This window comes from Coturnix japonica, chromosome 3 (assembly GCF_054131305.1).
Source record: "Coturnix japonica strain WE chromosome 3, WE-NBRP24, whole genome shotgun sequence".
NCBI classification, from domain to species: Eukaryota; Metazoa; Chordata; class Aves; order Galliformes; family Phasianidae; genus Coturnix; species Coturnix japonica.
This window is the reverse complement of record NC_140665.1, coordinates 31,949,371-31,975,331: the sequence shown is the minus strand read 5'-3', so window position 1 is coordinate 31,975,331 and position 25,961 is coordinate 31,949,371. Positions and strand designations below refer to the sequence as shown.

General features: G+C 37.6%; 1 protein-coding gene across 5 annotated transcripts in view; it reads left to right on the top strand.

Moving 5' to 3' along the window:
- CRIM1 (cysteine rich transmembrane BMP regulator 1) overlaps positions 1-25,961 on the top strand; it is a 160,694-nt gene that overhangs the window by 111,433 nt on the left and 23,300 nt on the right. For 2 of the 5 annotated variants that reach the window (XM_015857694.3, XM_015857693.3), the window contains 2 exons: positions 894-1,091; positions 15,900-16,028. The exons of 1 other annotated variant lie outside the window; for it this stretch is intronic. In XM_015857694.3, coding sequence (XP_015713180.3) covers positions 894-1,091; positions 15,900-16,028 — 327 coding nt within the window. Of the gene's footprint in view, positions 1-893; positions 1,092-15,899; positions 16,029-22,091; positions 23,214-23,597; positions 23,673-25,961 lie in introns of those variants that run through there. 2 more of the 5 variants (XR_014944706.1, XM_085543281.1) reach the window with 2 other exon arrangements.

The window sequence follows — 25,961 nt, the reverse complement described above, 5'->3', positions numbered from 1 at the left end:
TGCTTTCTTCCTGAGCTGTTCCTAATTTCTGCACCAGGAATTACTCATTTAGCTAGTAATTTAACTTTCACTATGTTCCAAAGCAGCAGCAGTGTGTCTCTGACTGTATCTTTGCAGCCTGTTTCTTCCACTTGTTGCTCTTCAGTTCTGCTGAACAGTGTTTACAATTATAGCAAAGAACCAGGGCAATAATCTGGCTTCAGTGTTTTTCTGTTCCTCCCTTACCCTGTTGACAGCCTGCTCGTCTGTTTGTTAGGCCTGCAGTCCTCCTAAAAAAAAATCCTGTGGGAAATTTCACATTGACCCTCTTGCTTATACTGGAAAATATTTGACACATCTTCTGCCAGAATACAAACAGGATTCCAGGGGAGGAAGATGAGGGCTGGCGCCATACACTTGGATCTTGCCCTACTGCGGGTCAGGGTATGGCCACGACATAGAAAAAGGGCTGTGAAGTTGGTACAAAAAAAAAAAAATCAAAAAAAAAGATCAGTAGATCTAAGGTACATTTTGTTTTGAAAAACAAATCAATCAGAAAAGCAAACACTGTAAAAAATATAATCCAGCCATCTGTAGATACATTTTCCTTTTCTAGATCTGCTTGTTAAATATAAAATTTGAGTGGAAATGTTTTAAAATTGGGCACTGAGTTTATGAATGTTCAATATAAGCTGACTTAAAGTTTTCAACAGTAAATTTCAATACTGAAATATCTTAAGTTGTTGCCTCTGTATCTCTGTATACCACAGCATGATCCTTCCTGTTTGGTAGTGTCCTCACCTAACTCTTTTTAAATAATACCGAGTCATGACACTGAAGCTAATCATAAGTTATATCTAGGCATAAAAGGAAATGTAATATTTCTTGCTCTATTGCAATTTCTCTTATTTCAGACCCAGTTTACCCTGTAAATAATCCCGCTGGCTGTTATGCCAATGGTCAGATCCAAGCTCATGGAGACCGCTGGAGAGAGGATGACTGTACTTTCTGCCAGTGTATCAACGGAGATGCTCACTGTGTTGCTACAGCCTGTGGGCAGAGCTGTTTGAATCCTGTCAAAGTCCCAGGAGAGTGCTGCCCAGTATGTGAAGGTGAGATCTGCATTTCTTTTGTTATACTTCATACTGTTGCGGCTACTTCTGATATAATAATTCCTAATTTACTTTATAATTTTGGAGGATTGAAGTAGCTGTCACAGCACTTCCTGTGACTTTAACAAATTGGTTGGGGAATTAATTAGTAGGGAATAAAAATAGATAATTTTTAAATTCTAAGTTACAGCATGGTTTAACTGCAAATGTTACTGGCCACGTTCAGTACTTCTTTTGGTCTAACATAGTAATCATTTAAGATCAACGTCATTAACTAATTTGACTCCTTGCTTTTATTAAGGCTTATTAATAAATATAGGAGGAATTAGAGGATCAAAATGTTCATCTACAGCTATTACTTATAATTGAATTACTCCTAATTTCTTATTCATTGCTATCATCTATTTACAATTCAAAATCTTCACACAATATAGCTTGAGAATGGACACAATTGTACTATGAAAGCAAGATCATTATTTCAGTGAAACTTACATGGGATGATTATTAGGTAGGAGATGCATCTTGATTTTTAGAGTTTAAAATGTAATTGCATTGTGTGGAAATGTATGCAGTTTTAAAAACAAACTGAGATTTTACCTTACCTGCATGGAACAGACTGCCTTGTGAGGTTGTGGATGATCCCTCCCTGGAGGCATTCAAGGCCAGGCTGGATGGAGCTTTGAGCAACCTGGTCTGGAGGAAGGTGTTCCTACCTACAGCAAGGGGGATGGAACCGGATGGTTTTTAAGGTCCCTTCCAACTCACATCATTCTATGATTCTGTGATATGGCAAACACCTGCCCAACCTTGCAGTGTATATACTATGTATTTACATATATCATATATATATGTAATTTTTGCAAACATTCATATACACATTAAGTGTATATATATATATGTGTGTGATATACACACTTAATGTGTATATGAATGTTTGCAAATGAATATATCATCATGAAAAACACCAGATCACTCAGTTTCTGAATCATAATTCTAGACCTGTCTTCCAAACTGTATTCACAGTGTATAGATACTTGCAGGGGTACATGCTCAGTGAGCTGCCACTTATTTTTCCTGTTCCATCTCTGATGGAATTAAATGAATTTTGAAATGAATTTTGCATAACAGCTTGTCACCCTTCTTTGATTACAGTATCTGTCCATTTTCACTGGGTACCTGCTGCTTAGAAGAAATCTGTGGAGCACAGACTTTTCTTGGTGCTTTTTCATGTCAAAATTCACATCACAGGATATGAAGAAGGTGTCTGATAACGTATAAAGTTTGCCCGTGAAGTGATGAAAATTATTACTTTCACACTGAATTAATTTTATGATAAAGCAAGTTAGCAAGTTTTAATCCCCAGTGATTCTCTCATGATGGGTATCACAGAGTATGTGCTGTCACACTTAATGTGTACGTGAGTGAGCTAGGAAAGGTAGCATAGACAGGTAGAGTTATCTAAGTATTTTCTGTATGCAGTGGTTTCTTCTCCAATGGGAATGGACAAAATGTCAGTGTGATACAAGTGATACTGGTGATGTAAAAGAAATGGTAGGAAGCTGTCACTGGTAATGGCAGCAGTGGCAGCAATAGTCTCTGTGTGCTGAGAAGAGCATGACGTTCCTGAGGGCCTGGTAAAAGGTGGGCAGAACTGACTGAGCATGTGAACAGTTCAGATGGTGGGAAGCCACATGGAACTGACCAGGGAATTTGAATGTTGTTTGGATGTAGAATTTCAAACAGCTTGAAACGTGTAACTTTCTGAATGCTTGTCAAGCATTTTCACTGGACTTGAAGAGAGGGTAATAATTCAGCTACCCCCAGGCCCTCACAGATTCTTATTGTCCTGTGCTTGCAGGAGGGGTTAGTCGGGTGAAGGGCTCCAGATTGTTTTCACTGCAGCTGCCAAGAGGGAGAGAAGAAGTATGGGGTAGGCATATGGAGAGGAGAGTTGTAGCACTGCAATATCGCAGGCTGCGCATACCTTGCTTTAGTCTTTTAAGTCCATGGACAACCTTCCTGAGTTGCACTGTAGTTAGCATCTATTAGCATCAATGTCCAGTTCTGTTTGATGTTTTCACTAGCATACCTGCAAACTCAGTGGAAACTGAATACATTTACTTTCCAAACAGCGCAACTGGAAAGGGCCACCAGTATCTTGGAGAGCAGACCATGAATTTGTTTGCTTTAAACCAGAAAGTGGAAAAATGTTGACTGAATTCAACAAGAGAAAATCTACTGAGCTATATTTGGAGGAGGTTCTTCAAAAGTCCTGACTCAGGGTAATTGTTACATAGTTGTTTTCCAGTAGAAGTCTGGTGATGAATGAACAGAAATTCAAGATAGATTAGCAGAGCCTTGGGAAGGCAAGTGCCATACTGAAATAAAGGCCACAGGTACAGTTTGCAAGATGCCAAGTCTTGATCTCTTTGCTATGGGTAAGGCCCTAGCTGACATACTAAGTCCTCAGTCATTTCCTGTACATTATTCCTCCAAAAAACACGTGGACAAGCTGACAAGAGTCTGAACAGGAGTTATGAGCATAGTCTGAGTTCTGAAAAGCACATTGGCTTGGTTTATTTTAAAGGAAATTATGACTGGAATGAGAAGATAGCAGCCTTCAAGTGCCTGAAAGGTTGGTGCAAAGTAAAGGCAAGCAACATATTTTGCAGTATCTTCAGAAAATAATGAATCTGAGTTGCAAAAGGAAAGATGTGTATTAGAGAAAGGTAGATAGTTGTTGAGGAAAACTAAATTCTTCCTGTGGAATGTTTTGACTGAGACTGTCATTTTGCTTCATTTAGGGAATCTGCTTTGTTTGCATTTTCAGCCACACTGAGAGGAGATGCTCTCAGGAAATTGCATACATAACTGGAAGTAGTTATAATAGCTGATATGCAGTTTTCAGTGTTTATGCAGGTGATGAGTGTTACTCAACAATATACAGTTGTTTTCTTCTTAAAGTAAGCATAAAAGTGATGAAAGGCCTTTTGGAAAGACCTCTGGTTACTCTGTGCCCACCCATCACTTCTTGCCAGTTTTCCAATATAGCAGTGCACATGGATTATACTTGTTCAAGATATGCATGGATAAAAGTCCAGGATGGGAGCAGGGGGTGGCTAATTTGAGGTAAGAGTGTCTGAGCAGAAGTGAGGGAAGAAACAAGGGCCACTGATAAGTCATGAGGACAGAGAGACAGTGCAGAATGAGGAACAAGACAGGGCAATATCAAACACTCATTCCAGATAATAAGAAGCTGTAAAGCTGGTGTAAGATTGCCTTTAAAGATGAAGCCCAGTGCCTTGCAAAAATAATTTGTGCAGCTTTTTCTCTCTCTCTGGAAAAGGTTGCTTTCTCTCCTCGCAGAAAAGAGATGATTCCAGACAAAGCCAGATGTTTTCTCTATAATTTCTTCCTTCATCAGCCAGCACCCATCCTTAAGCTCTTCAGTCTATGTTGGTTTTCAAGGCAGCCATCTCCTTTCACCAGTCAGAGCTGGGAACAGCCGGCCCATCGTGTTCTGTGGATCGAACACAAAGATTTAGTTTTAAGCTTCTGATGGATGCTCCTATAGAACTTCTGTAGCTGCTGTAATGATATTGGTGCTTAGGGATTTGCTTTTGTTTGTTTTATCTATTATCTACTTAGTCTGTTTTTTCTTTCTTTGTTTCCTAGACTGTCTTCATAAAGAGACAAGGTTTAGGTGATCACATTAGCCCTCTGTGCTTTCCTCACAGTTTTAGAGCCAGTGGTCACATACAACACACAGAAATCTCGAAGATAACACATTCCTACATATTTAATTAAAGCAGACAGGTAGTTAGAAGGAACAGAGTGCGAAGTTTGGGGTTGAACTCATACTTTGTTACTCCCAAGTTTCTTCATGGAAGCTGGTTTGAGTGCTTGTCCTGTTGTAGGAAATGGATCCATAGGTAATCAGGCTTTTCTTAGTGCTGCTTTTCCTGGAGCTGTTTGCTTCTCTTTTGGATTACCATTTGTTTTAGTTCCTAAATGTTCAAGCAGCAATTCCATTTGTAATGAAGTTTTTAAAAAAAAAAAAAAAAAAAAAAAAAAAGGATACTATTGGAGCTTCAAATAGCTATTAGTGTCAATATGTAATAGCATGTGAGTAACACCAAACAAGCTACACTGACATAAAAAACCATGCCTTCCTTAGGCCATCTGCAGACAGCCATCTGCAAACAGGAGTAACAGTCATGTTCATAGGAAGTAAATATTGAATGGAGTATTAGGAAAATGCTTGGTTCTTTGAAAAGAAGATAATAAACACAAGTACTGAGAATTTGGCATTGACACCAAAAATGTCTCTTAAGAATGTTGGAGGCTTCCTACATTCCCTTGTTTCTCCCACAGGCTCAGGCTACAGATAGGGAAAACTTGCAGCCAAGTCAGTTGATGTATAGTAGTTGGCTGTCACCCAGTGAGTCGTTCTGCGTGAGAGCTCTCAGGTACAGGTGGAAGGGTTCCAGCATAAGCTATGAATGAGAAATTAAGTGTTAGACAAAGTCCTCTCAGAGGACTTTCATGAATAAGGACTGCATTACTTCGCTGTCATAAAGGCTGACACTTTATCTTTGCAAAAAGAAATTAACGTTTTCATCAATAAAGGGCTCCAAACTGTAGCCGAAAAGTAATTCAGTTCAGTTCCTTTAGTGTGTCCAACACATCATTAAATAAAAAAAAGGCACCATAGTCCCATGAAAAGAAATTTGATGCATTCACAATGAAGTCAGTAGTAGAGAACAGTGTTCACTGGCATAGGATTTGGACCCAGGCATCTACTTAGAGCATGAAGTACAAGTTATTGTTCAGTGTCAGCACTGTAGGTCTAGAAGGGTCTTTTCATCAAAGTCAATTAAGAGATTCAAACGCAGTGCTGTAGAGAATTGAGCTTACTTTTGCCAAATCATGATTTAGTACAGCTTTTTTAGACAAGACAAGACAGTAGAGATTTTTTAACCACGCAGCCCAGGGTGCACTGAGACTTTCTGTCAATGAAAGCCTTTGCATTTAAGAAAGTCAGGAATGCTAGACAAATGTAAAATAATCTTTCCCTTGTTTTCAGTGATAAAAATTTATTAGGAGATGGCTGTTGAAAGGATAAATGATCTTGGAATCCAGATTACATATACGTATATGTATCTCAGTGCAGATAAGGGTTTCTTGCTTTTAAAGGACTGTATGGATCATCTAATTAATTCTTTTTGGTGCCTACAGCTTTCATAGATTTGGCCCAGATACAGACTAATTTAGTGTGTTGGTAACATGACCTCATGATGATAATAACTGAATAGCCTTATCTAGTTGGACATTTCCTTATAAATAAGTTTAATCAATTCTGCTTTAATAAATATGGTTATTACTCTGTGTCATTTCACATCAGGTTGTCAAAGAAAATAAACCTCATGAGTATTATCATCTATTTAATGGGAGTCTGTACCTAAAAACCAGAAGGACTGATTGCACCTGATAAAAGCTTAGAAGTTAGCATCTTGGGAGTAGAAAGTTTGTATTTTGATTGCATCACTGCAAAAAAGACCCCCTCACACACATGCAGCATTGCTTCACAGGAGGCTTCTTCAAAGGAACAATAAAATGTCTTGGATTATAATAGTTGCATTTGAGAAAAACAGATTATATCTAAGTACTTTCAGGTCAACAATAAAAATAACATTTGAAATTAACAGTCTTTCTGCAACAGTGAGCCATGTGTTTGGAAGTATTAATGAATATATTAATGAGTATATTTTCCATTACTTCTTTGTGACACTAAAATAGATTTGCATGTTAAATCTTTGCATACATTTTACATTATGTAACGGTTAAACACTGATAGTTAACACAGACAGCTAAACACTGGGAGGAGCGTGGGGGAGGGGGGGAAATCCTGCAAGTCATTAGGGATTTCAAGCCCAGGAAGGAAATTCTCTTGCTCAGGACTCGGTACTGATATTTTTCATGTAATGGACTGGAGGGGCGGGGAAGCCTGGAATGCTAACTATGAGGATGGAAAACATTTAGTCACTCTTGGAATGATATGAATGTTTTTACAGGAAGCTTAAGTAAACACACATGCTGCTGCTTAGTAGGCTGCAGTTAACTTTTTTTGGACTGCAGACAGAAGTCAAACAAGTATATAGACTCCAACAAAAGGCTGTCGAGCAGCACACCCTTCTGGACCAGTTTACAGGCAGTTATCGGATAAAACATTTGGTACAGAGCTAGGCTGCGGCTCACTCATGCTTTTCTTAACTTTTAGAGTAAATGCTTGAATTCATTGAGTCTATATTTCTGTAAGTCTGTTGGCGCTGGCTTTGTAGGATCAGAGCGTCTTAATCCTAATATACAGCTTGCGGTATAAAATGCTGCAGAAGAGGGAGCTGCTCCACTTTCCCCAAACACAGGCAGGCTTTTTATTACTGCTATTGGAGGTCTTTGTTCATGTGTAGAATGTGATTTTGACTCATTTTGCCTCCCTCCCTCCCCTAGAACACATTTCAATTTCACACACTCTGTGACATGCTGAGCTTTCTAGAATCCTGTTCTGGTACATTCACATTGGCTAACACTTTATCCCAGTGTCTCAGGACCCACCAATGCTGAATCTAAATGCGGTGCTATTTTATGTGAGTCGCTTCTCTGGAGTTAAAAATTAAATGCATGCAGCACAGAGAGTTATATTTTGAGTTTGTGGCTGTGTACAATGAGACTTTTATATAAAATTTCTTAAAGTAATAATAATTTTCATAATTAATTATTGTTAAGAGTACTGGTAATATCACTGGTTAGATTTTACATATGGAATTTGGGGGGAATTATTTTTTTTCCCATTTATACTCCTTGTGTTCAACACATTTGGTCCAAAGGGGAGGGGGGAAAACAAGTTTGAGGGCTACTTTAAAAGTAATGCCTCCCGTGTTATTATGTTGGCCTACTACATCAGAAATAGGTATTGGTGGATTAAACATTCTCACCAATGTTCCATTACTGTTGTTGCCATGCAACAGATGGCAGTAGAGGGGCAGTCTGACAAAGTGATGTCTGATGTGAAAGTGGGTAAATAGCAAACAAAAGGGGCATCACCAAATTCCTCCATGTGGAAAAAAAATGGCACCCATTGACATTCATCAGCATTTCCAGAGACTGAGCAGTGGATGTGAACACAGCAAGGCTGTGGGTGGTGCATTTCAGCAGTAGCAGAAATTTTGTTTGCTCTCTCCACTCGAGTTATTGCATTTGTTGTGTCCTCATTTTCATGGAAATAAATAAGAGGCATTATTTCAGAGCAGCCTACATCCATTGTAGTGTTCACAACTAGACATAAGGCTTTTGTGCTATTCTCTGTTTCAAGATTCCAACTTTTTTAATAATGCACACAAGAAATAAATCAATTTTATGTAGATGCCTCTAGCAAAACCATTAATTGGTTCAAGGTAGTAAAATGGGAATACGAAAGACTTTGCTGAGCAGATCTAGTACTGAATGCTGATGTATACAGTCCCACTTCTCATGCTACAGTTACAGCATTTAAATTTGGGATTATTTTCAGGCCTGTATGACCAATAGATATATTTGAGAAATTTGAGTTACTATTGATATGAGCTTGTATGTTGAAATTATTTTGATTATAATTAAGCTTTTTGAAAGTACAAATGTTTTCTCTTTGAAAATCACTGGCAGCTTTGTCTTCCAATTGCATGAGCAATAATTTCCAAATAATTCATCAAATTACTTGTTTTGTAGTATAATGCATTTGTATTATATAGTAACTGTCACTATACTAGACTATAATAACTATCTGAAAATTTGGTTTTATACGTGATAGTAATAGTCAGCTTACAAGCACTGAATTAGGATACAAATAGGATACAAAACAGTATTTTAGGAGGTTCCAGGGACATAATTTTTATATTGTCTATCAATGTAAAAATTGTTGGTTTGGTAAAGATTTGTTAAGGTTTTTTTTTCCTCTTTTATTCTGAATATAACCTCGGTACTTGTTTGTAGTTTGCAATCTTTCAATGAAACTGACAAAATCCATTTTTTTTTGAGTATCCAAAGAAGACGTTTTGGAAGATAATTTTTAACCTCTATGTTAATGTATCTATAGAGCTTACAGTTTTGTAGTTTTGATTGTGTTTCTGTCAGGCAGACAAATGTTTTTGTTAATGTGAAGTTGGTGGAAAATGCTAGTTTCATATACATAAAAGTGTATATAAAAAATAATGAAGCAAACAAAACACGTAGATCCATAGATCACTTGCAGCTTTGTGGTCTTAAAACATTCTCTCTTTATCTGATTTTTTTTTTTTTGTATGTATGTACTCGTAGTCAACCCATAGTCTGTTGCTCTAATTTATTATTATGGCATATGCAATGGGTCTCTAACATGTTTGGGAAACTACAGCAAATGTTGGTAAGATTTGTTAGCTTTGAAGCATATGTGCTTAAGAGTAATACTGAGTCAAACAGCACCGGGAGCACAGATGAAGTGATTAAGAGGGGAAATCAGACCCCTGTGTCTGTTAAGTTGGAATAACCACTGTGCTTGAATCAAAGAAAGTAATTTAGTGTAGGTGTTTGATTTATGCAAATGTCTTCTACACTTCTGTGTCAAGAAATAATATTTTTATAGTAGTAGTAGTTTTTTTCTTCTATTTTGAAGGAACAGTATTTGCAAGTGGAATTAAAATCTCGGCTGATTCAGTAGTGTCAAATATCTGTCCTCTTACATTTGTAATTATTTTGTGTTAAGATACACAGTTCAGATTTCTAATGGTCAATCAGAAGGCACAATTTTGTGTTTGCTATTACATTCATTCATATTTAACAAAGTCAAATATAGCAACTTGAACATTAAACAATATGTTAAATATGATTACTTCCTTACTTAAAGCCAATTTTGTTAAAGCCCAGAGTAGGAATTTCCCTGATGTGGTTTTACTGAAAGTGTGAAACAAGGCCTGTTTTGAGTTTAAATACTGCATTCCAAATTAAATAAATCAAAGAGCTTAAGTACTTTCATGTCATAGTAATAATTATGGGCTGAAGAAGCTGTTCTTAAGGTATTAGCATATAGATGAACAATAAGGTGGCACTAATTAAAGGTGGTTGTGGCTGTCAGCAAATAACATTCTGTAGAGAACTACTGTGTTTTAACTGCCTGGAAGAAGTTTTGCTTCTTGAATAGAAAGCTACTTCTTAAGTCACTGCATATATTTCTTTACCGAATAAGGAAAACAATCTGTACTTGGCAAAGGAATACAGAAACAATCAGAAATTGAAATATTTATCTGTACATTTCACTTTTTTGATCCACAAAGGATATTACTGCTTTCTCTAGAGAATTGAAGTTCTTAGAATCATACAAGTTAGGGATTATCCAGCTCTACCACCTTCTCAAAGTAAGTTCCAGTTACAGAAGGTTGTTCAGGACTTGTTCTAATGAAGTTTGCAGTATTTTCAAGGATGAAAATCCCAAAATTTTCTTTAGCACTCTATCACAGAGTTTGACCACTCAGTTTAAAAAGAAGAACAAAACAACTTGTATCAGATTGTAATTTCTCTTATTTACTTTAGTGTTTGCTGCTTCTCATTGTCCTCTTGGCCACCCCCAAAATTAACTGGGCCCTCTGTTCTCCTATTACAAAGTTTCAGACAGCAGAAGAATCACCCCATTGCCCTGAAGCCCCAGTCTCTCATCCTCTTCTCTTACACCACCTACCCCAGCCACTGACCAGTTTGATGGTCCCAATCTGGACTCCCTCTGGAATCTCAGCCTTTCTCTTACTGAGGAGGCCAAGGCTGGACATTACACCATATATGGTCTCACAAGTGATAAACAGAGGAGAAGCATTGCTTCCCTGAACCTGCTTGCTTTGCTCTTGCTGGTACAAGAAGTCCTCTCATCCTTCACACAGACCAAAACTGAACACTTACTGCTCTCTTACAATACATGCAGCTTTGCTGTGAAGTTAAGTGAAATCCAACTTCTTTTGCAGATATGAACTCACTACCCAAAGTTCAAATTTTAAACAATTTAAAGGTGTGGTAGGCAAATGCATATAACTGATTTATATATATTAACTGATCAGACTTAGGGGGTACTTCTATATATTTTTTTTCATCTCACTTTATAACTAATTAAATATTGTAAATGCAGTCTCCAAAGTTGGAAGGAAAAATGACATCTTCAATGAATTGTTCATATTTGACATTCCGATGAAAAACTGAAGTCAAGAAGAATGCTGCAGATGGTCTCAGATTTGTTTTTGCTCTTGTTTTCCAGGGCTTCAGTGTATTTGTTTTCTTTCTTTTTTCATCAATTTTAAATGTTCAAACTGTGTATATAAGAAAATTCTAATCCTTAGAACCTTTTTCCCTTGCTGTCACTGAAGCGTGGATAAATCAGTTTCTGAACACTTCAGCTGGGCATTATCCTAGTACTCATCCATGTATAACAAGATCTGTGTATGACAGTGGCTGTTGCTTCTGTCAGAGGCACAGTACATAACCTGGATGGACCATCCTGTCCTCTTCTATAAATTTCACATTTTTAACTGAAGAAAATGGTCTTTCTGACAACAGTTGTGTCACATCTCTCGTAGTAGAAATGGAAGGTCTCAGAAATCAAAAAATAGCAGAAATGAATGCTTTGAGGATCGGTTAGAAAACTGACAATGGCAATATGGTCTTATTCTACCTTGAAATTTTCCTTGTTTGTGACACTTCAGTTTTGTGGCATTATTGCTAAGGTAGGTCCAGAAAGACAAAGCCAGTTCCAGGTATTGGTGGGATATCACTGTCTTCCTGTAGAGTGGTTTGAATTCAAGTTAGGATGAGTGAGATATGGGAATTTGATCCTGCACTGTGGAGTTTTTTCAGTGGGTCAGACTGACAGGCTACCAGCAGCTGGAATATCCACTGTGGATTTTGTAACTTCTGAGGTGACTTTTAAGTAAAATGTTAGATGTAGAATTGTGTTGTAGCTATGTTTATGGCTTTGTTTGATGCCTCAGATAGGTCTGGATCTCAACTTGTGATTTAAATCTGCCTCCAGATGAGAGCAGCATCACTTCTGTCTCATCCTGAGGTGGAGGGGAAGAGTGGGCAGTGGTATTGTGTAGCAGACTTAACTAGGCTGTGATTAAATGTTAGTGTGGAACAATCTGTGGAACAATACATTCCTATTGCCTTGTTTCTTCACTACTTTTAAACATAAAGTCAAGAACATTTTCTTTGTGATGTGACATGCATATACCAATTTTGTACCCTGCTTGATTTACTGCTGTAAAATTGCTGTTGTTAACTGAAGAATATTTATCGCAAAGTGAAAAAGCAGAAAAAATGAATTCAACATTTTGATCATCCTTATAGCAAGCAAATTAGTAATCCTGTGCACTGAAATTCAGCATAGAAAATGTTATGCTTAGAGAGAGTACATGGAAACAAGATATGCTAATATCAAGCTGCATTTAGCCTTACTCATAAACACTTTACATCAGCAGTATCTGTGTTCTATTAAAAAAAAAAAAAAAAGAAAAAGAAGGCATTGTTTTCAAGCGGACTCTCATCGGTCCTTTTCTCTTTATTTTTGCCTTCCCTCTTTCTTCATTATAGTTTTAATGTTGTAAAATACATAAAGAGAAATAGCATATGCTTTTCCCACCAATTGTCTGTTCATTTGTGCACTGGATCTTTCTTCTGCAATTTCTACCAAGAGCAGCAGTGAAAGCCTAACTGGAATCATGTGGTTGTACATGCTTTTTCAAGCCTAACTACTGCTTGCCTATTCAAATAGCCAGCAGCCTGGCAGCAGCAAAGCTGGCTTTATTTGTTGAGTCTTGTCTAGCGAAGTGAAAAGGGCTGATACTTTTTTTTCTGGCTGCATTTTTGCACATGTGGGGGTAGGGAATGAAATTATTTCTTTTGTCCTCCACTCGCAGCTCATTGAGAAGCAGGCATGCATATAAAATTACTGTATCTCTCAGGACTTACCTTTAGGGACAGAAGTGAGGAAAAATAGATTTGTGGGCTTGCTTGGAAACACTCAGGATGCTGAGAGCAGAAAGAAAAGTGAGAGGTAACATAACAAACCACAACAAATAAAAGATTCACAAAAAATCTTTTAAATTAAAATAGTAATCCTTTAATTTTGTCCCCACTAAGAAATACTGTATTGCTCAGTGTATCGAGGTAGCAACATTTCAAAACTGATATGTCAGCATCCAAGACTGAAGAGCATCAAAGTGCAAAAGAGAGCTTTGAAAAGTTACCACATGCTTTGAACAGCATGAGTGATATATATATATGATCAGTGATGTTTTTAACTGCCACTGATGATAAGTATTACTGTGGCTTTTTTGTCATTCAAAGTACCAGATTTGGGCTGTCTGGACAGTAACCTGCGTGTACCTTTAAGGTAACTGCTGTGTTGTGGTCTCTTGCTTGTTTACTTAAAGAATACAGCAAGGTAGGAATGGAGGTTTTCAGGTTAAGAACCAGATGCTAAAAGTCAGTTTACTTGCAAAGATAGTTTATTATGATCTGCACTAAACAAATGGGATGAATTAATGAAGTTTTTGGAGTACATCATTTTACTAGTGTATATTGATATGGTCTTCATTCCTAAACTAATGATCTGTTGAAGCTGCAAACATTAGATATGAGGTATGAACATAACTCAGTTGACTGAATGAATTTGAAAAAAATACAAGTAGTTCATTGCAATTAAAAATAGTTTAGTTTGGGAATTCATTTGTTCTAAAATAAATTGCTCACTACGATTGTTTTTCCATGCTGTGCTTGCATGCTCTGAGCCATGAAATGAATAGTTCACAGAAATTTATAGAATCTCTCATTTGACCTGAAAACTAATAATCTGTTAAACTCCTGGAAAAGATCTGGGGGGGAGGAGGAAGGAGGAGTAATTCAGCTTATAAGAGATTTGAGGATTCTACAGGCACAGAAATACCATTATCCAAATTTCCAGCTTTCATTTAAACGAAGCTGTTGGTGGTGTTTTGTGCATGGCTGATATATATAGACACTTCTTTCTACAAAAATTGCACAGAACAGAACTTGAATAGTGTTTCAGAACTCGCAGTTCTGTGAGTGAGGAACCTGAACCATGATCTCTGAGAGAGAAGACTAAAATCTTCTGTGCCTGTCATGCAATGCATTCTTTTTGCTCCTAACTCTGTACTTAGCTGACCTAATTTAAAAAGGATTAAAAATGTTCAACCACTGCATAAACTGTTGTGAAGGGAAGAGTAGGGCTGGAGGGAAGCTGTGAAAGCAGAAAATTGTACAAGACAATGAAAGCAGAAAGGCACATTCTTGTTATGGGATAGTTTTCACTTGACTGGAAACCATGGGTGCTACAGCTGCCTGGTAGGTGCAGAACCAATAGGCAAAGAAATAAGCAGCTATTTTGTTTGACAGTATATACCTCTAATAACTTAATAACTGTTAAGTAGTGTTCTACTCTCAGTCTGAGAGTAATAACTGTTTGCCTCTGAGTATAGGTGATGAAATTTGTTATTCAAAGGATTTGGTCTAGGCAGGATAGATGATAAGATATAGCCATCATTAGTCCCTGAAAATGTTCATGCTGTATAAAACACCATATTCTTGCAATGATTGTTTGCGTAGCAGTTCTCCATATTTTCACAATTGACCAATTCATCCATTTGAATTTATTTAAAATTTAATTCAGATTCAGGAAAAATAGGAACTCAGTCAAATACTGCAATGAAAGCTCACAGTTGTTTCCTTAAAAATCATGTCATTTGTGTTTCATGATGCTTCAAGTATCATCTTAATAATATTCATAAGTAAATTCCTTGTTACTTACGTGCCAAGTTCCATAAAAAAACAAACAAACACCCAAATAGAAAAAATTATTCTCTCAAAAAAAAGGTTATTTGGAGAATACGATTTTTCATTCCTTGTTTATCCTGTTTTTTGATGGGAGTGTTGAGGTATCTTGCTATTTTCTTACATCTTGGGTTTCTTATTTTATTCCAATAACTTTGTGTACTAAAGTGCATGAATATTTCTTGCTACTGCATAAGGTAAAACAAATTCCATGTTGTAACATATTTAAACAGTGTCCAAAAGCAAGTATTACATTGTAAATCATTGTCTAATGATTGACAATATCTTCAAAAAGCACAAATTCATACTACAAATTATGCTGTATAACGTGATTTTTTTGATGAATACTCCTGTTAAGTGGCTCCAACAGATCTTTCACACACTTTGTACCTTTCATTCTCATTTGGCATTCAAAGTCTCTTCTGATTTAAATTTGTGTAGAAGTGATCTTATTCACGCAAAGAAAGATCGGATCAATTGAGCTGCATGCTTGGATTTGCAGCTTCGTAGTATCAATCAACCGAGCACGGGATAAACTTTTATCTTTTTAATTCCTAAGAATCTACACAGTTTTGATAAAGCAGTTCTGGCAAAAGAATGAGTAGATTAGGTTTTTTGAATTCAGTATTAAACTTAATGCAGGAATGCTGATTTCGCACTGATCTACAATGTAGTATCATTTTTCCCTGTTCTACTATTTCAGAGGTTTTATGTAGGTTCATCCTGTGTGTAATGAGTATATATCACTTCAAAACAAAGTCTGTTCCTTGAATTAAGTACCACAAATGTTCATGATTCAGAAACAAAATTTGTTAAAAATTATTCTCTTTGCTGTTGTGTTGTCTGCCCTTTCTAATCTATTTTAAAATATCAAATTGATCAAATGTGTTTTATTTTTCTTGCATTTAGAGCCGACTTACATAACAATAGGTCCACCCACCTGCGAGCTCTTGGTGAACTGCACTTTGACCGAGAAAGACTGTATCTATAGTTTCAAACTGGATCAAAATGGTTGCCGCATTTGTCAGTGCAAAACCAGTGAGTATGCAAAAATACATTGGCTTACACCTGTTAAATTCTGCTGTTAGTGAAGATGTTAGTATGCTGTTTTTTCTCTTCATACTGTTAATTGGCTGCTGAAAGTACACCATATGTGTACTTTCTATTTGTTCATCTTTAAAGGACAGGTTGCCAGTGTCTGACATTTCTTGCTTAAAATGTGTTTGGAGGTAAAACTAAATGTATGAATGCAGATAAAAATTAACAGCTGGGTAAAAGAGAGGAGAAAAAGTTATGATTTGGCATTTAACATTAACGTCAATGTGCCTTTTTATCAGGTTTGTGCACTTCAAAAACTCCTGTTTGCTAAACATTCTATTTTTAACATAGTTTATTGCTTTTGAGGATCAAAAATATTTGAAAATGTCATTTCTAGGGGATATATGTTTACATACGAGTATAGCCATATGCAATTTTATTTGTGTAACATATATGAATACATTTCACGTAAGATGCATACAGGCTTTAATTTGTGATCTATTCTACCCTGAGACAAAGCACTGGACCTTGTGAGAACTTTGCATTTATCAGTGATAATAGCATCTTCAAAGAACACCAGAAATGTGCTTTCTCTGTGTATTTCCTGAAGAATTCAAGGTTAATGCATGAACTGTAAAGCAAGGTCAGGTTTGTTCCTGGAATTATCAAACAAAGACCTGAAGAACAACTCAGCTGGAGGATATATCTCTTGCGCCCGCCAGCCCAGCTAGGAGTGCTTTAAATTCCCTTTATAATTTTATTGTAGCTCTGCATCTTTCTTGTTTAGGGAGTGGCTTGGTGTTTTCCTTAAGGAGGAAAAAAAATAAATAAGGGCTTGTTCTGGTGCCTTTATCTTTTTTTTTTTTTTTTTTTCTTGGAAAATGTGTGGTTTTTGTTTCCTTGTTGATAAGGGACAGGAGACCTCAAATAAATTTATGTTATTATCATGATACAGAAATAATATTTTCCAGTACAGATTGTGTTCCTGGCAGGGGTGACCTTCTTAGGTTTCCACAGGAACTTGACAAAGGTCCACATCTATTTCCTACTTTTTAAAATACGGATAGGAGTTTCCCCTATTTATAAAACATTCAGTGATGTTTATATCATTTGTTCCAGATTTGTTTTAGTTGTGTCTTAGTTGATTAAGTGTTTTACCTACTAGTTCATGTTGTTTCAACTATGTACAACAGCCGGTGTGCTGCACATTCTGCATCCTCTCTGGAGAAGAGTAAAGAATTTCATATTAGGATTGCATGACTCAACGATCAGTTTGAGACGCAGCAACTACAAGAGTTTATACAACACAGAAATGGTGCCTTGAAATGAAGTCATAAGCTGATGTGTCAGAAGTATCAGTGGATAAAAGAAAAAGCACCCTCTGCAAGGGTAGATAAGGCACATGCTTTATTGCCATCACATACTTGCCTTGCCTACAAAATTAGAAAGTTCTGTTTTTACCAGTGTTATTTGATTTTCTTCTTTCTTACTGCTGAAGTACTAACTGGACTGAGGGGGAGCATTTTCTGTAAGGAGTTTGACAAAGAAGGTAGACACATACTCGTAAAGTTTCCACATGTATGCCTGTGCATGCAGTCCTGCCCTTCAGTTTATTGCACAGGAGGCCCGTCACTCCAGAGTATTATTTCTTTTGTCCTAGACTATCAGGCGGTACATATATGCTTACTGCATCCCAGGACATCTCTGTGCTTTCTTGGAGTGTTTCTGATTAATACTGTTTCAGAACCTATTCAAGGAGATTTTTCTCTTGCCAGACTTGCTTGCAATTATTTTCATTTTGCAGTAGCAAACTGTCAGAAGCAGACTTAATAGTATCATTTGTCTGTCATCCTTTTTCTCAGTTAAATAACTTGAATTGTAGATTGCTTAAAAATCTCCCAAGTCATTCAAAGAGGAGAAACCTTTATTTACTAAAGAAGGGAAGAAAAATTACAGCTTGGTAGTCTTCATCAATGGTGGAATATCAGTCAAAATGACAGGGATAGAATTTTTCTGTCAAGTAATGTTTCTCACTTGCCAGATTCTGGACAAATGACTGCATGAGGACCAAGAAGAAAACAGTTTGAGGTCACATATGATGAAAACATACTGTTCTAGTTCTCTGTACTTTCAAGTCTAAACTAATTTAGTTGTATTTTGGCTCTCTAAAAATGTAAGAATGTGTATTACCTTGGGTTCACACAGACACATGTGGATTTACATCTAAATTAATTTGAGAGTATCATTATCTTTACACTGCACTCACTTCTATTTGCTGATCTGAGCTGCTCAACTGAGTCATATCTAGTACCTGAGTACAGAAGGTACACGTACTTCTTATTACTTTTTGAAGTCATCCCAGATCTACTAATGTCCTTTCAGTGGCATTTCCATTTTTGCTAACTTCTCTTTAGCTATCTTCACTGAGAAATATATACTTCTATTCATTTTAGTCAGGATAAAAGCCAAAGAAGAAAAGAAGTGCAGCAAATCTATAAATGGTTTCTCATTGTTATCTTCGTTTACTTTTCTGTAGCTAAAAATCTATACAGCAAGTTTATTTTACATGATAATGTACATATGGTATCATGAAACTTGTGCGGTGCTTTATTGTAATTTAAATTCAAGTTTATCCATCACATTTTGAGTGGACTACAGAATGAAAGAAGAAAGGAAGAAAGCAAATGGTAATGTTTCTTGAACACAGTGGTCTTAATAGAAGGATACTGAGAACTGAGGGTGAAGAAAGGGGTGTACAAGCTCTGGAAACAAGGCTGTGTCACCCGGGAAGAATACAGGGATGCCGTCCGAACTTGCAGATGTGGGATCAGGAAAGCCAAGGCACAGGCAGAACTGAACTTGGCGAGGGATGTGAAAAACAATAAGAAAACCTTCTACAGGTACATTGGCCAGAAGAGACAGGCCAAAATGGGCGTACCTACTCTGGTAAATTCAAAAGGAGAAATGGCTTCAACAGATGAAGAGAAAGCTGAGGTGCTGAATGAGTTCTTCACCTCGGTCTTCACTGGTGGCCAGGATTCTAGTCTTTTTCACGTCCCTAAGTCTTGCACCCCCATCCCTCCATGTGGGGACCAAGGAGGTAAATCCCTCCCCACTGTAAGGGTAGAGCAAGTCCGAGAGTGCCTTCTTAGACTGAATGAGTATAAGTCTATGGGGCCAGATGGCGTGCATCCCAGGGTCCTGAAGGAGCTGGCTGAGGTGGTTGCTGAGCCGCTCTCCATCATATTTGAGAAGTCGTGGCTGTCAGGTGAGGTCCCGGATGATTGGAGGAAGGGTCACGTCACTCCCATTTACAAGAAGGGGAGCAGGGACGACCCGGGTAACTACAGGCCGGTGAGTCTCACCTCTGTGCCTGGGAAGATTATGGAACAGATCCTCCTGGACAACATGCTTGATCACATAAAGAACAAGCATGTGATCCGAGACAGCCAGCACGGCTTCACCAGGGGAAGGTCATGCTTAACTAATCTTGTGGCCTTCTATGATGGAGTGACGGCGTTGGTGGATGAAGGGAAGGCGACAGATGTCATTTACCTGGACCTGAGCAAGGCCTTTGACATGGTCCCCCATCACATCCTCATCTCCAAATTGGAGGGAGGTGGATTTGATGGGTGGACAACTAGATGGATAAGCAATTGGTTGAAAGGCCGCAGACAGAGGGTGGTGGTCAATGGCTCTATGTCCAGGTGGAGGCCGGTAACGAGCGGCGTCCCTCAAGGGTCTGTCTTGGGACCGGTGCTCTTTAACATCTTTATTAATGACATCGATGAGGGAATGGAGTGCACCCTCAGCAAGTTTGCTGATGACACCAAGCTGAGTGGTGCAGTTGATACGGTGGAGGGAACAGATGCCATTCAGAGGGACCTTGACAGGCTGGAAAGCTGGGCTCGGGTGAACCTAATGAGGTTCAACACGGCAAAGTGCAAGGTTTTGCACTTGGGCCGGAAGAACCCCAGGCACCTGTACAGGCTGGGAGGAGTTGTCCTTGAGAGCAGCTCAGCTGAAAAAGACCTAGGGGTCCTGATAGATGAGAAACTTAACATGAGCCAGCAGTGCGCTCTGGCAGCCCAGAAAGCAAATGGGATCCTGGGCTCCATCAGGAGAGGGGTGGTCAGCAGGGATAGGGAGGTGATCGTCCCTCTCTACTCTGCTCTTGTGAGGCCCCATCTGGAGTACTGTGTCCAGGTGTGGAGCCCTCAGTACAAAAAAGATATGGAAATTTTGGAAAGGGTCCAGAAGAGGGCCACAAAGATGATCAGGGGGCTGGAGCACCTCCCCTATGAGGACAGGCTGAGGGAGTTGGGTTTGTTCAGCCTGGAGAAGAGAAGGTTGCGGGGTGACCTCATTGCAGCCTTTCAGTACCTGAAGGGAACTTACATCCAGGAGGGGAGTAAACTCTTCGAAAGGGCTGATAATAGCAGGACTAGGGGAAATGGTTTTAAGTTGAAGGAGGGAAGATTTAGGTTGGATGTTAGGGGTAAGTTCTTTACTAGAAGGGTGGTTAGGTCCTGGAACAGGCTGCCCAGTGAGGTTGTGGATGCCCCGTCCTTGGAGGTGTTCAAGACCAGGTTGGACGGGGCCCTGGGCAACCTGATCTAGTAAATGTGTATGTTTGGTGGCCCTGCTAGGCAGGGGGGTTGGAACTACATGATCCTTGAGGTCCCTTCCAACCCGGGTAATTCTGTGATTCTGTGATTCTGTGATTCTGTGATACGTTATCCTTCTTCCTTGTTTTTGCAGTGAATGCAAAAACATGCTTCAAAAAAACAGTGAAAATGTACCTGGTGTAAAGCAGGGGCAGACAATAGTTTTAAGAAAAAGAGAAAAAATCTACCATTGATCATAGAATTATCCTAGTGGTTGGCTACCCTGCCCATGGCAGAGGGCCTGGAACAAGTTGATCTTTAAGGTCCCTTCCCAAAGCAAGTCATTCTGTGATTCTGTGAGTGAGCAGATTAATAAAAGGAAATGTTCCAGTGAGTAGCAATGGAGCCACAAATGATCAGGGAAGAGGAATGGTAACACTGAGCAGGATTGTACAGAAGCCAAAGCACTAGGTGAAGATGATAAGAATAAAAAAAATAGAGGCCAGTTTGTAGGAAGAACTGCTGGAGAATGCCAGCAGTGAAAGTGAGACAGTAATAGAACAGTAGAAAAAAAAAAGGAATATATAACAACAAAAACAAACAGGGAAAAAAGAGTGAGCAAGCAAAAACTTGTTACTTGTAGAGTGCAGCAGTTGCGATTGTATTTGGAGTGTCTAGGCTTGTGCTTTCATAGGGAGAAATGAAGTGGATTAAAGTCTTTGGAAGGAAGAGTACATAAGAGGAATGAAATAAAACCAGTGATCAGATATTTATGAGGCAGGACTCCTGTTGCTCTAAAGAGGACTAACCATCACTTTGAATAATGCCTGCTGATTGCAGTAAATTAAGATTTAAGGTCTGAAAGTTGCTGCTGAACAGTAAATCATTTTTTACTGAGAGCCTGCAGTGAGAGCCAGTAGCTTATCTCGTCTTATCTGTTCCCCATATTAAATTCATGAAAAGGAAAAAACCATTAAAATATTTCCTGTAACTTCTGTGATAGACTGCAATCTTTTACCCTAAATGAGCTGAATGTGAAGTACTGTTCAGGGTATAACTGATAGCATTTTGGCTAAACATTTCAGATCTTACTGAAATTAGAACACTTCTGTAAACTTAAAACGTTCTTGCTTCATGCAGAAGGCTTAGCTTTGCTGTTACAGAAGGCCATTGTCATACAGTTTCCTTAATTCCAAAGTGCTCGTGGAGAGATGCAGTTGTAGAAGGCTATAGAGACAAGGTGTTTTTCTTGCACTTTGTAGCATTTTGTTATCTTCCTTCTATTATGGTCTATTTTGTTTGTTAAAGCAAGTCATGAAATCAGGTTTCAAAGAGCAAAATTATTTGTATGTTGCATGTTTGCACAGTTCAATAGACATAAAGCATCCCCTCTCTTCCAAATACATTCTGTATAAATACAGATTTATTTATTTATACCTTTTCCTTAAATGAATAGAACCTGTCATGGAGTTTAAAAGTTTGGTACCAGCAGATACCTGCGATGTGGACTTCAGTATTGAGTCACACCATCTCCCTTCATAGCTGATGAAGAGGAGTGGAATTCCAGCGTGAAGTGTAGGTTTGGCAGTGTGAGAGTTGGGTTATCTGTGAAGTATTCTAAGGCAGCTGTGGAAGATTGAAGCATAGGGTTGGGAAATCTGAGGAAAGTAATGTAGGTTTATCTTTCACCATCTATGAGCAGCAGTGTTGAAGCTCTGAAAAATATATATATATATATACATGGCTTAATGATAAGGAAAAAATGGGTGAATATATCACAAATAATCTCTTCTGTGTTCATCATTCAGTAGTTACAGTTTTGGATGAGTTTTCTTAATCTTATAGTCTTTCTAATGAAAATTTGAACATTTGGTCCCTTTAATCTATTTGTGTAAAAAAAAAAAACAACTAAAAAGCCTTTTTTAGGTATGCATTCTAAGCACTTCTAAGCTCTCTCAGTGTTAATGTCCATTTAAGTAAACATATTTTATGTCTGTTTGGATACTAAACATCAGGTGGGAAAACTAGTCACACTATTCACATTTTAAACAATGTATAATTCTTGGAAACAGAAAGTTAAATATGAATGATGAAACATTTTTCTATTCTACTGTTGTAACCATGATTTAACAATAAGTTCCATGGAAGAAAAAGGGACAGATAAAAACAGTCTGTTAGATCTGTTTAGTGCAAGGAGAGAGCATCTTGGATTTTTGAACAGTAAAGTAGACTTGGCAGATAATGTTTGATTACCTTCCTACAGTGATATGAAAGGAAATGCCTAAATCTGTTAGTCTTCCATTAGTGAAATACAGCCATGGAAAATAGGAGATGAACCATGTTTCTAAAATAAAAAAATGCATGCTGTATGTAAAATTGAAATACTAACTGTAAATGCACATGTGGAATGTAGAGGAAGTACGCCCTGCAGAGGACACAATTATGATGAACAACTCATGGTAAATAAATATCATCTGTCTTCCTACTAGAACAAAAGTGAGGATCTCTGAGGAATACAGTGTATTAGTTTTAGTAGTGCTGACAATAAATCTAATGCAATAAAAGCAAATTTGCTTGACTTTTTTTTTTTTGTTGTTGTTGTGTTGTTTTTTTTTAAAAAAAAAAAAAAAGCTTCTTGAAGGGTTTTGGAAGCTCAGTCATTTTTCAGTGGCTCCACCTTTGAGAGATATCACTTTCATGAAGTCATATGTTGTATGTGAATCCTAGAGTTGTTTAGAGCAGGTATCCATGTGAGTAATTTGCCTCCATGGACTCATGGGATTATTTTTTTTCTAGCATCACAGTGCCCAGTCCCTTCATTTTTATCCAGCTATTATGAACCGTGAGTTAATTCTAAAGAAAGGAGGGAGGGTTAGTGTGGATCTGTGGAGGCAATATATTCAGAGAATTCCAGTTACTGATAAGTAACCTAGTTTTCTCCTTCATAAATTTGCCTCCCCAGATCCCCACCCCTGAAGATTAACCAGCAGTAGCAATCCACACCGAGAGGACGGCTGAGGAGTGCTTAATTATAAAGGTACTGTGAAACAGTTCTCCTGGTATGATCTAGCCTCAGCGTCAAGAAAATAATGATGGTGAAGGTATGTAGCTAGCTTTGTCTAGCAATGCTACAAATCTATATTTTTATTTTTTTTTAAGTGGGCACTGGCATAAGTCAAGTTGAAATACTGACATAATTCTTCTCAAATATCTACTAATCTTGTCCAAAAGTTATTCTTTTTTATTTTTTTCACTGTGAAATACAGGATTAAAAACTAAAAGTATTTCAACAAGTTATGCATCTCTGGAATGCCTTTTCTAAAACTTTAGCCTAAGAGGGCATTCAGTCTTCAGAATAAAATTGTCAGTGTCTATACATAAAATTATCAGGGAAAACCCTATCTTACAGCATAGATTTTTTTTATATATGTCATGTATATGTTAGAAGAAAGAATCTGAGGTCTATTTTTATATAAGAGCTATTTTGAATTACAGTCAAGCTGTTAAATTTCAAAGGGGAGAACAGCTTTAGACCCAAACGTACAGTTTACAGAACTGATGTTTGATTTTTGAAAAGTATTTCACTACCTTCTAAATTTTCTCTTATTCATGCAAATTTCAGATGTGAATAATCTGAAATCAGGAATAAATTGCACATCTGATGGTTGAAATTTTGTCCTAAGACCTATGATTCATTTTAAGATACACCGCCTCGAAGGTCTCATACCTGAGAAGGAGAGATTACATCATATTTGAAATATCTGGGTTTTGAGTGAACCCTTACAAATGGTATTACATGGTATTTACATATTCTGGAGCATGATGTTGTCGTCTTTTGACATATAGATACCACTCTGAAAACATCAGTATATCAACCTCTCTTACACTCTGATTTTTGTGCATATTTTTCTTAAGCAGTGACTGGTTCCATCTTACAGTGCTTGGACAATCCTTTAAAATGAATTTATTTTAGTACTGAAAATGAGGCATTTAGAGGAAAAGAATTACTGACACCAGATCTTTTGCAAGCATAGCACTGTGCAGTCTCATCATATCTTAGTAGTAATCTCTTGCCTTTAAGATAAGATTTTCTTCTTCTGACAGTCATGTTCCATCCCACATATTGCACTCAGATTCTGCTTAAGCAGCATCACGCACTTCTGAAAATCTAATACTTATTTTATTACTCCATATGTATGAAACTCCCATGTGTTTGGGAGTGGGTGAAGGAAGTGGGGAGAAAGAAACTTCTGTATTAAGAGTAGTTTCTTGGCAACAGAACCTAACTTAGAAACTATGATCCTACAGTTTGTATCTTAAGAATTCACTGATGTTTTTGGAAGACTGGTTCACCTTCAACTATTCTTTCCTTTCTTATATTTTTCTAGTGATATCTTATTAAACTGATCCAAATGAGTCTAGTAATGTGGAATTTCTGTATCCAAGTCAGCATATAACATGTCGAATTATTGCATCCACACAACAGTTGTTGTTAGAAATGCTGTGTTCAGAAGAGTCAAAGTCTCTAAGCAATAGCTTTTGCTGGTATAGTGAGACCTAGTGAAGACTGGCTAGAAACATGGAATTGTTGGTAACTGACTTTGCTGCTACCTTTGCAATCAATGTACACAGAGAATAAAGTAGTATGGTCTTGTTGCATGGGATGGATTCGCTGCTATAAGTATTCAGGGCATGTTTGTCCTCAAGGGAGTATTTATTCCCAGTAGGAAGCTATTTTGATAAAGTCATTGGTTGAGGGCAGTCTTTCTTTGGTTATTGTGCTAGCTTTTTGCTGTGTTTGATTCAGTTTAAATTTTCCTAGAATTTAGTTTTATATATTGTTTTATATTTCATCTAAAACCTTTCTTCACATTAAAATGTTTGTGTTAAAAGTACGGTTATATCAGCCTGAGACATTCAGGAACACATCTGTCTTTTTCTAAAGTCACATTGCTTTAATATTCTTCCGAAATCAAATGATTTCATGTGTGTGAACTCAGTTTATGCATTTTACACATTTTCAGTATTACATTTCATTCTACTGTCATTACTTGATCACCCTAACCCTGCCTATTACCTTGTGTAAAAGGATTGTTCTCTGTATTGACATTACCTCATTGGCATTTCACAGTTCATAAGAAATATCACTGAATCTGTTTCTACTTCTCATGTAGAACTCTACTTTCCAACCACATATTTCTCAAGCAGCATAATGAAAGATGCCTTCTGTTTCATTGGTTCCCTACTCATTTTATAATTTCTGTTTAGTCCTGTACCTTCTGTTGAATCATTAGTTGAGTTTCTGAATGATTAGTCAGGGAAAAAC